The 12,119-nt window shown below is 41.5% G+C and overlaps 1 protein-coding gene across 2 annotated transcripts in view; it reads right to left on the bottom strand.

The window, feature by feature from the left end:
* Positions 1-7,512, bottom strand: part of LOC106962965 (membrane-associated guanylate kinase, WW and PDZ domain-containing protein 1-like) — a 99,186-nt gene extending 91,674 nt beyond the window's left edge. For both annotated transcript variants that reach the window (XM_015057647.1, XM_015057648.1), the window contains exon 1: positions 6,724-7,512. In XM_015057647.1, the coding sequence (XP_014913133.1) occupies positions 6,724-7,021 (298 nt within the window). In that variant the 5' untranslated portion in view covers positions 7,022-7,512. The remainder of the gene's footprint in view (positions 1-6,723) is intronic.
* Between the last annotated feature and the right edge of the window lie 4,607 nt (positions 7,513-12,119).

Below are 12,119 nucleotides of genomic sequence, written 5' to 3'. Positions count from 1 at the left end.
CCTACTACCCCTAGTATATATAAGCATCAATATGAAGAAGAATTTCTCAGATGCATTGAGAAATGTGCTTGAGCAGAACTTTCCCTTTGCTCTACTCTTACTAGTGTTCAGAAAAAATATATGTATAAATATATATACAAGTTACATTTTCTTTCAAATATTTTACATAAGTTCTAAAAAATAAACTATGCAAGTAAGCAGGTTTTTCTGTGAATAATTTGGAGTTATGTTCCAGAGAAAAAATCCTCAAGTGGGTGGATCCACAACTACTGAACCACAAATAGGCGGAGGTCCACTATACTCTCAGTATCAGGGAGGTGTTCAAGAAAGGAAATTAGAGGAAGCAAATAAATGAAAGAAGCTGTATAAATGGGAAAGTGTACTTCCTTGAAGCATGTCTGCAGTTTATTCAGAGAGAGAAATTTTTGAAGAGGAATCTGAAATGGCTAAGATGAGCATCAGCCGATCAAAGCTTTATAAATAGCGGACATTGAAATTTGGCCAGAGACTTCTGATTGGAGCACATCCCGGGTTTGTTGTACCTACTTTGCTGAAAGGCCCTGGTCTGAAAGCAATACCACTATGTGTGTTGCACCCAGTCTGACTGCCATAAAAACGTCAGTCATTATGTACATTTAGGACTATTTTCAGGCAATTTTCAGCAAAAATCCTCAAAGGATTTTTTTTTTTTAATCTTAAAAGGGAATGCCTCAGTGCCCCCCACCACCACCACCACCCTTCTAAGCTCACTATAATAAATTAGTTGGCCTTTCTCCACCTCCGACAGAGTGTGTAACTGCAAGTGCCAAGTGTGACCAATTCCCATTCACACTCCATCTAACAGCCTCCACTCAAGCTAATTAGGGAGAGAAAGATGATTCTCTAGTAAACAAGCGAGGAAACGGCGCACATGTGTGATTACCTCCTACTGCATTGGTGAGGCAGCATTTCATGGCCTATTTAGTTGCTAACTCACAGTCCGTCCAGTGCACTTAATCTCAAAGCTCACAGCGTACCACTATACACCATCTCTTCCTGCGCATTTGTACAAATTGAAGCATGCACACTGAAATTAAAGCCAGAGCTGATTGCCCAAAGTTGTCTACAAGGAAGGAAGTAGAGTCGGTGTGTCGGAGACCACAAAAGATGGAGGAGCAGTTGGGGTAGGAGACACGTCCAACTTCCTGCCAAGAAAAGGAAATAAACACTTCCACAGGCAGACCCCGTCGCAAAAGACGTGCATCTAAACACGGTCAGAACCTAAAGCAATGACGTCGTTATAAATCTGAGCATGTAAGCAAGTCACGTCACCATTTAAACTAAGAATATTTCATGCTTCTTTAAATTTATCGCTACCAAGGCCTCATTTATCACACCAGCCCTATAGCATAATTTAACTGCGAGGCAAGCGTGCCCCGTCTCAGCTGAAACTGCAGCTCGGGGATTCCCGATTGGTCTGAGAGAGATATGGCAGCCTTTGCGTGAAGAAGATGTCAAAGTCTAATGTGCCTTAAAGCATGGTTGCAAATCTTGTTCTCCTTTTCAATAAACAACTCCCATACACACACGGCAAACCTCCTGCCTCGGGGGAATGGGTCAGGTCTGGGCTACTGTGTCATGTTTCAAGGCTTAAAGACACACTCATCCATGCACCGGCATCAGTGTCGTCATCTCCAGGACAACATCACAGCTGCTTTACATAGTGTAACCATTTCATAACATGCATCTAAGCTACTTAAAGGGGCTTAATGTACCTTGTTTTGCAACAATATTCAACCAACATGAAGTAGTGACTGATTATAAGGTGGACAGAAAATGAGAAGTGGACTTTCAAGTCGTTTAAAAAAGTAAAATACAAAGATTGTGGCGTCCATTTTATATCTTCCTGCGTCAATCCTTTGTAGAACCCTTAAATACTTTGCAAGGTAAAACAGTTCAAGCTCAGACAGATTGGACTGAGAGCTTTGACTAGGCCAATGTAGCACAGGGGCTTAGCTCCATCCAACTTCACATCAACTATGACCAGCTTCCATGAAGCTTGCAGCCAAGCTTCTCCACCAATATCTTGCACAGTAGGGATGGTGTGTTCAGGAGAGCGAAATGTTTTAGTTTTCTCCAACACAGACGGTTTTACATGTAGGTCATAGGGTTAAATCTTCCCATTCCAGATGGGAACGTATTTTTTTCTAAAAATGGGTTGTCGATTTCAAACACCCCCATGGCTCAGGAGATATCATCAACATGGAAATATCAAAAACAGTCAAAAAAAAAATCTTATTTTTAGAGTAAGCGTGCCCTTGTAAATGTTTTTTCTTGTAAACAATGTATTGTTTGTGGTGCAAAACAGTCTATGGCTATTGATTTAAAATACATGACTTTCAAGCTCTGCCTTTTAAAAAGTTCACATTTCTAAGTTGGTTGATGTTTCCATGTGCCACACAAGGTGCCCTTTTTACAAACTTATCACTTGTCCCCAAAATGTCTGTGGACGCCACTGTTCAGCGGTGAGCAGAACAAGAACGGTATCTGGCCCTTGGGACTACAAGTACATAACTTCTGAATACAAACAAACCAACCGCTTTGAGATTTATAGGCATAAACGAAATTAAAAGGACAATTGTGAACTATTTTGAGTTTACATAAAGTCCTAATAATGCACAATGAAGTTTGTGAGTGTAAAATAAGAAAAGTTCAAAGGATATAAATATTTTCAGAAACTATTGTGAGCCTCAGCGTCCGTCCAAAGCCTTCATAGATTATTAACATAACCATCTGCGCAGCATGGAACTGATCTGGTCTTAATCTCAAACCTCACTGTTGTAGGGTTAGGGTAGAGTTAGCTACACCTCGCTCTACTCTACCTCTACTTGTACGACTGACTGCCTGATTGTTAAAGTGGGCTGGATTTCTGTGTGCCAGACTGTGAAAGGAGTATAGGGATAACAGATTATAACATTAAATCAGGACCAAGATAGTTCTTTTTTTTTTTTAACACCGTTACATTCATAGGATTTCCTAACTAAAAACGACCTTTTTATGGATTCACATCAGCAGCAATGCATCTTCCCCACTCTGTGTGCTCATCTTCATGGATACCCAGAGCAAACACTGTAATCTCTGCAGAGGAATTCAGTCAACTCAGACTACAAATGCTTCTGTGTTTGAGTGTTGACTGCACACAGGAGTTTGCCTGGTTGCGCAGTCACAGGTCAAGAAGCGCCGGCGTAACGTCGCTTCTTGTGAGACGTCGCGAGAGACGTCTCACTTGATTAAAGTGGGAAAATGGCACAAGCGCCATGTAAAATTAGGTCACGCAAGATTTTACAGATGGTCCTAGCTGCCAAGCATGTTTTTCCAATTAGGGTTGATTAGGGAGGGAAATTCCCAGACAGCGTGAATTATTAAAAAACTGGAAATGGAATCTCATCATGTGGCGCTGTGACACTCGACATTCCCAGATGGGTCTCTGGGAGGAGGGTGTGAGGGGAGAGAAGGATTGGTGGGGAAGGCTGGGGCATGATGAGACTCCTGATTGGCTCAATCTGGGGACAGAGTTTCCACCTATTGTCACAAGCTGCAGGGAGAATGAGAGGCGGGGACGCCGTCACATCTGGGAGATTTTTCACGCCGACTGGTCCTGTGAACGCGCTACGCAAACTAAAGCATCAGAGATTGAAGGCCTTTATTTAAAAAAGGAACTTGCACTTCAAAGCACGAGTAAGTAAATATTAAATAGACGAAGAATTTGTGTTGGAGCAAAACTCCCTTCTGCCTGAACGCCAAATGGGAAAGAAAAGTTGAAGTCACGACAGGTTTTCGCTGGAAAGGCTGAGCTAAGAGACAAACATGACAATTAAATCAGCCATCTTTAAAGACGTGTAGAAAGCAGTGATCTGCATCCCAGGTAAAGATATGCAGCACGTTTATTGCAGTGACATAACCTTAAACTGAAAAAAAAACAAACTCAACTTTAATTTGGATAAATTTTTTTTTTTTGCTATACAAATTATCAGAACTCCATTTATTAAAAATCAGTGCAATAATTTTCTAATTGAATGAATGAATAATTTGCTAATTTGATGGAAGTTTTCAGGAATCCCCCCCATTACCAATTTGCCTGTCATTTCTCTTAGAGCAAACTCCCCAAAATGAGAAGGACAAACAATACATACTTTTCAGGAAGGACAAATTTGAGTCAATATTTATAAGTCAGCAAATGACTGTTCATGCAAAACAAACTGATGGGGGGGAAAAGAAAAAAAGAAAAACATTGATAAAATAATTTTTTTTAAAAATCACTTCCTACGACATCAGCTACATTTACCCGGACATAAATCTTAACTTTTGAGACTTCCTTTATCACTTTTTGCTATATTGGCTGGTTTCAATTCTTAAATGAAACTATGATTTCTCACGATTTGCTTCAGACAACTCAGCGTGAAGTATAGGCAGATTTTTGTTCTTCTCTTCCGAGTTTACATCCAACGCCACCACATACGTTCAAGCGATTTCCCTGATCTGGCCCACATTCTGGACTGCATTAGCCTGTATGGAACAGGAATGACTGACGGTCGTCCTCCAGTAGTCTCGCTGTCACCAGTGATCGTCACAGTCCATTGTTTGTGTCTATTTTTTTTTTCTTGTTTTACATAAGTGACTTGGTTCTGCTGCTGCAACACAAAACACATCCGACTAAACTGAAATCATCTGACACCTTTAAATCAAATAAAACCTGGAATGAATGATTTACTGGTTAGGAAATCGCTTGTGAGAAAAGAGGAAACATTATCCGTCCTATTCAGTCTTCAACTCAGGCACTCAGATTAATGAAGAAGCGGCTGAGGCATCGGTAAACTGGACTTTAAAACCATCTGTGCCGCTTCAACAACAACAAAACCTACCCAGACAACATCATCATCCGTTGCTCATCATAACGAGAGTTATAGAAAGTTGTGTCACAGGAGACGATCCCACCGGGTCCAGCAGGCGCTCCTCCCGGTGTCCACAGGTTATAAATATGTGCGACTGTCCTTGAAAAGCTCTTGCTCTTTTTCTTCGGAAGTCGGTGTGAGCCAGCCGGGCTCGGAGCATCATATTCAGCAGCCTGCGTTGCCATGTTGGGAGGCTGTCAGAGTGGCTCAGTGTCAAGCTTTCGCTGCACTGCTGCTGAATGAGGCCGACCACAAACTAGCCAGACTGACCTCGACGCTAGCCTGACGTTCGCCTTCCCTGTTGGGAAGCCTGATGATGTTTTGTTTTGGAGCTGGAGAAATGTTGCCAGTCAGGTCTGCTTGAGGAGAATACACTCAGGGTTCAGGGGAAACAGTCATGCAAGGGGAGGTGAAGGTGTTACCATTGTTCTCAGTGCAAACTGTTTTAGCTCAAGCTTAGCAACCGTTTCAAAAGGAAAGGCTGAAACAACAAGCGTGAGCGAGGGTTACACCCCCTCTCCCTGCTCCAAACAGGTGGCAGTTCCCCTGGGAAAATTACTTAAATCTCATCAAACTTTATTAACGTGTTAATAAGTTAACCATTTAACCCGTCGCTGCTCTTCAGCAAGTCTGATGAGTGAGTTTATGCACTTGTTCAGCATTTTTTTACTTGGAAAAACCTTCTTCAAAGTGAACCATTCAGGGGTGCCACTAAAATGTTTTTAATGGCAGCAAGATGGGGAGGTAGACCCAAACTGAAAGAAATCAGAGATTTATCTTAACTTTTTTATGGAGTAGTGATTTACAGAGAGATGACTGGGGTAGAGGAAGGACAGATTTAAAAGTGGTCCATCATGAAGAGAGGAAAAAAATATTAGCATAAAAACATTAAGAAAATGCAAAGTATACTCGGATTTTCGGCCTCACGTTTCACGACTGGCTGGAAACGAAAGAGAAATCTACGCTAATCTTTTCCCACTCGGCTAAAGTGCCATACTATAAAGAAAGAGGACATGCTGACGAAAACGCCCTTCAGTGTGGAAGTTTGTACGGAAAGAAGACGACTCCGATTTATCCATTTTCAGTAACAGATAAAATTAAGTCAGAAGAAGTGCAAGGCGCCATTTAAAAGGAAATTGTGCCATGGTGCATTTAGGCTCAAAGTCAGAGCAAGACTTTCAACAAATAATCTAATAACATAACAGCAAAGTTGCTCCGTTTTCTCCATTTGAGGTTTAAATCTCTGACTGTCGTGAAACGTGATGTATCTGGAAATAATAAGTCACTCTGGAAATCGCAGGGTTACAGTAAAATGCTACAACATTCTCCAGGAACTACAAAGCTTGTTTTAGTCATGCTAGCCTCACTAACTGCTGATATAAGATGTTTTTATACTCTGTTGCAGCTCTTAAAAATAACATTTCAAGGGGGGGAAAAACATGGAAACAGGCCTAAACATTCTGACCAATGTCTCTGAAATAGATTAATGCTGCAATTTATAAAATTCATTGTTCTTTTCGTTTAAAATGTGGAATGTACAGAAAACTTTCTGGTCAGTAAAGGCCAGCAATTTTTAAGGGACAGCCACTCTGTCGCCCCCCCACCCCCAACCCCTCCCCTACCCGCACTACTCTCAGGAGCGCCACTGCTCAAAGCATATGTTTGACAAACTTAAGGACTATTTAGAAACAAATTACTCCACACGGTCTCCTCCTGCATACAAAGCAACCTAAAGAGCGTAAGACCGCAAGCGGAGTTATTCCCTCCACCGCTACCTCCTTCAGTGACTTACCTGGCCTCACAGTTTTCAACTTCACGGGACTTTTGCAGTTCTTTATCAGCGTCTGCACGTCGTACAAAGGTAATCCTGAAATGGAGAGGTTCTCCACCTCCAGCAGCAGCTCCCCCTCGTTTAATTTTCCATCTCTGTAAAACACCAGGTTCTCGTTAATTTGCCCAATGTAGGCGAACTCCCCGTTCTCCGCGCCGCCGCGCAGAGACACGTTCAGGTCTCCGCGGGTGTCCTTCCCCACGGAGCACTCGTTCACCCTGGAGGTCCAGTGGTTCTTCTTCAGCGCGGGGTTGGTCATGGTGATGTATGTTCAGAGCCGACACCGAACCGAAGCGGTTCCCCCCCCGAACTCCCGGGCTCTGCCGCTCAGATAGGAGACTAGTAAGCGATGAATTTCACAAAGTAGATCCGAGAGAAGCGCAGCAAACTTTCCTTCTCTTCCACAGAAACATCAGCGCCTCCCGCAGCTACCTTCGGGCTCACAAGTCAAGCCATACCGGTCCACTCTGAACTTATTCCTTAAAGTGTTCACGCCGCTCTCATCATTTTTCAAAACATCCCCGCACTTTAGTGCTCCTTTGCTGAAGTCATGTTATATCTTCCTCGGTCCCACTTTTCTTTTTATAATCCTTAGAGAGGAAGGGGGGGGGGGACGCTTTAACGTGTTTCCTCTCCTGAATCAACTTAAAACCAAATGCAGTTCTCTCGTGCGTGTCAGACTGCGAACTTCTCCGGCGCGCGTCCCTCCTGTGTGCTCTGCTCAGACTCACTCTCACTCTGGACTCCGCAGTCATGGGGAAGCCTTGCCGAGCGAGCTACGTTTATGTGCGGTGGGAAATTTTAAATTCCCTTTCGGCATGAATTCCCCCCCCCCCCCAAAAAAAAAAATCCCTACTACTACTGGAGTCCAGCGTAGTGTGTATAATTAAAATTATTATAGTTTGATTATTATGATTATTATAATTTTACCATGTTAAAAAAAACATCACATTGCACAACTGGTCATAAAAGAGAAAAATAAAATAGTACAAATAAAGACAGATGTTGATGATAATACCAATCGCTACTACTATTAATTTTATTGTTTATTAAACTACTAATAAGGACTTGAGCTGATTTAATATTGTCCCACCCATCATATTTTATTAATATAATTACTGGTGCAATTATTATTATTATTATTATTATTATTATTATTATTAATGATATAATAATGACATCTACTTTTTATTTTATTTATTTTTTCTTTAATTATGTAAAGCACCTTGAAATGCCCTGCTGCTGAAATGTATTATACAAATAAAATTTGATTGATTGATTGATTATTATTATTATTATTATTATTATTATTATTATTATTAATCATTTGACATTTCTGATCGATGATAACCATCATAACCCCTGAAGTTTGTGCAGTAAAATCCTTAACCTGAATAGAATGTTTCTTATCAATACTTCATTGAATTTGAATAAATGATAAATCAGTTGCATCCACAGATGTATTTTTTTAATAAGCAAATTCATCCTAATAAACCCGATCAGAGGTTATAGTCCTCATGATGATGAATCAGAGATTGCGCTTGGATAATGGCAAACTAATAGAGAAGAGTAAAAACATTACAAAGACTGAGGCTTTCTCTGATTTGGTACATTTCAGTGTCTCTATGTCAATCAAAAAAATGTCCACAAACATAATAGCAGTTGTTTTAGCAAACATGTAGATTTCAATATTTCTCATCATTCGCTTCAAACAGATAAATCCCTGAACTCATTGAGTCCGTTGTGACTAACAAAGTCAGAGGTAACTTTACTCATGATGTCAAGCTGGAATGTGGATCCATTCCAGTCCTCAAGGGCCACTATCCTGCAGTTTTCAGATGTGCCACAGGTACAAAACACTGGAATGAAATGGCTTAATTACCTCCTCCTTGTGTAAATCAGTTCTCCAGAGCCTTGCTAACGACCTAATTATTCTATTCAGGTGTGGCGCAGCATTGGTACGTCTAAAAGTTGCGGGGCAGTGGCCCTCCAGGACTGGAGTTGGACACCTGAGCATGATTACATAATTAAGTTCGAATCTTGTAAGTCTGAGATTTTTAGAGAGCACTTGAAGGCAACAGGGTTCCCGTCTGGCGCATGCGTAGAACTATGAGACCCAAGAACTGAAATGGCTTTGCAAAATTAAAGGCTTCTGCTTGCTTCTCTAATTAAGTTGGTTCAGATATATAGCCTTGCTGTAATATTTTGGTTTTTTTTTTTTAGATTAAATCAATAAATATATAATTGTAAACCTATATGTTATGAATGATCTGTCAGGTGTTTGCAGTTACATAAATATGGCTGTGGCGATTATGTCTCAGACGGCTTGATTTCATTTGTGATCTGACTCAGCTGCTCAGCAGTTATTAAACACGTGGACCTCCCTGTGAGGACTCTGGCACTTCAGGTTAAACAGGCGCTGCTGGTCGCCAGTCGTGTCTGAAACTTCCTTCTTGTTTGGTTTGTTTTCGTCCTTTACATCACATAAAGGTTACATGAGTCAGAAGCAAGTTAGACTTACAAAAGCAAACCTATCTAGAAACACGTGGGAAATATAATCTGACAAAAGAACCTCTGTGGTCTGAAGAAAGGGCTAGAAAATCAGCCGAACTACGATGAAGAACGGCTAATGTGATCGGGGTGGACAATCCATGAAAGGATGCAGGAGGACAGTCAGTCAGACAGCTTAAGACAAAGAAAGACAAAAGAGATGAAAACAGGAAAGGATCACATGGGCCGGGCCTCTCACCTAGGGAACAGCAGATGAGCTTTTCCCAGCCTAAAAATAACAGCAAAGCACTCCTGGGAGGGCAACCATTGGCCTGGATGACAGGAAACAGTAACTTTACTACATCTCCATTCATTATCAGCTTCTCAGTCGTGGAAAACACAGCTGTCCTGCTCGTGTTTGTTCAGCAGGACGTGGAGCGAAACTCTAACTGCGGGCGAGGTTCGAACAATAAACATTCCCGTAGATAGATGGGAACATAAAACATAACAGAAGACACATGTGCCATGAATTATGGAGGTCTACATCCATTTACTGAGCAACATTAAACAACACAGCCCTAACATCGCTTTCCCGACTTTAACATGAAAAATAGATTAGGCTGAAGTGAGCTGTTAAATAAAGGAAGAAAGCGAAGATGCTAACCTGCTCATCAAACTGGGAAGGGGAATGGAAGACGGACATCCTGACCTGATGAGACCACCGGGCTCAAACGTCCTGGCTTCTTGCTAAGTTGAGAGATTTTGTCTAATTGCTGCTTTAAAGCAATCATTTACACTGTCTTGCAAAAGTTTTTTTCCCCACATTTTGTTGCAGTACAATCACAGACCTACATGCATTTTGTTGTGGTTTTAACAAAACACAGACTGTAACCATGAAGAGCAAGGGAACAGCTTTCAAACGTTTTCAAAAGTAAAAATTTGAAAAGTGTGGCATGGACATATGCAGCATTTTGTTGTTGTTGTTGCTGAGCCTCTACCAGCTTTGTAGTAGCTTTGTAACACTTTTTTTTTCTCCCGATTTCTCTTTATGAACTGGCCCAACCTCAGATTGTAGTGAGGACACCCGTGAACGACAAACTTTCAAGTTTTTCACCTTTTATATTAATGCTTTGATCTTAATCCAGATGAAACCTAAACATTGGCGCTCTGGAAATATGTTTAATGTCACTCATCCTAAGTCTTACATCCTAGTCTCATCTCTGATTTCAACCAGCATTCAGTGTACATCCATCAGCTTTGGTCTTGTAGATTCAGGTTTAAAGTATTTTATTACAGTTACCAACATGTTTCCTCTGACTGTAATAATAGTAACATTTTGGAGCGGAGACTGTTATTGTTGATTGTAAACCCATGTATTTGTAGAAGAAGCGGTAAAATGGAACTTTCTTTTTTATTTTCTGTCTCATTCTTCCAGGAAGCATCCTAAAAATCCAGACTAGCGGTGTGCGTATTTGATCTTTTTTTCTCCCTCCATCTGTGTGAGCATGCAGCAGGAGGTCAGGAGGCTCGGCTGCTGGATGTGTTGCATATGCATGCTCTCGTCCACATTCTCTGGCAGATAGTCCGTGTACCAAACACGGAAGCGCACCGTGTCACTGTGACTCTTACGGTGTTGCGTTCGGGGTGCCGCCGTCGGATGCTCTGTTCCTACGGACAACGAGCGGGAGTCGGGTTGCGACGTATGAACCTACACATCACCAGTGCTAACCTTAAACATTGAACATGACGTTGAAAACTGTACACCCATACTTTTGTGCATGTGCAGCTGAGGCGAGAGGTTTAAAATAAGTCTTAAATGAGATCAAATGTCTCCTCTTTTAGATAGATAGCATAGATCTCCACTTTGTGCCTTCAGAATGTGTGCCTTGGGTCAAACGTTTTGGGTTTCCTTCCACAAGTTTCCCAAAATACTTTGAAATTTTTTGCTGGAATTTCGTGTCCACACTTGCGTGTAAGTGATGGAAGGGATGAAAGCGGCACCTTCAGTCATATGGAAATTGTTCACAAGGATAATCAGAACTTCCTAAAATCTTGGCCGATTTCTTTGCTTTTTACTTTCCAATTGTGTCATACAAAAAAGAACGAGAAGAAGAAGAATACCTTTATTAGTCACTCAGGCGGTAAAGCAATGTGTTCCACATGTGCCTCCAGATGTGTTTGTTAATCTATCAGAAGTTTTTCAAAGATGCAACAACAACATCTTCATCTCCCTCATTGTCTAAAGAGACAGTAGTCATGCCGTATTTAAAAATTCTCATTTTGGACACAATAGTAAGTTAATACCGATATATTGCCTCTCTAAATACTGCAGCAATTAGCAAATACAAACCATTGTGGTGACTCTTCCTGCCTTAAAACAACACAGAAAAAGTCTGATTTAGCTTGGTTATCACGTGAGGTACGTCTCTCTTAGCCCTTATTTGTTTAAGGGTTTTGTTTTGTTTTTGTTTGTTTTGTTTTTTTTTCTTTTAGGAAGGACAACTATAAAGGGCAAAGGAAGGTTTGGAGCTGCTGACTTGGTTCGTGTGCCAGTAACATCTGCCGTGACCTCCAGTAGGGGAGGAGCAGCAGAGCCCGGTCCTCTGCCAGCTCCCCATCACGCGGCGTCACACAAATCAGATCGACAAAGTCAGACACTCTGCCACGGGCCCCAAATTTCCTTTCCACTCCCCTCCCCCCCCCACCCCCCATCAGTCTGCATATGTCAGAGTCTACTTGTGAGCATTTTGCTGCCTCCCTTAATCCTTCTGTCTATATCCCACTCCGTCGACACACAGCAATAAAATGCAAATCTGAGGCAGAGTCGCTCGTGTCTAATATCTCTCTCTCTCTCTCTCTCTCGTAGC

Source organism: Poecilia latipinna, unplaced genomic scaffold, assembly GCF_001443285.1.
Source record: "Poecilia latipinna isolate Pla-1442-1.1 unplaced genomic scaffold, P_latipinna-1.0 Scaffold1478, whole genome shotgun sequence".
NCBI lineage: Eukaryota > Metazoa > Chordata > Actinopteri > Cyprinodontiformes > Poeciliidae > Poecilia > Poecilia latipinna.
Note: the sequence above shows the minus strand (reverse complement) of the source record. Positions and strands in the feature narration are given on the sequence as shown.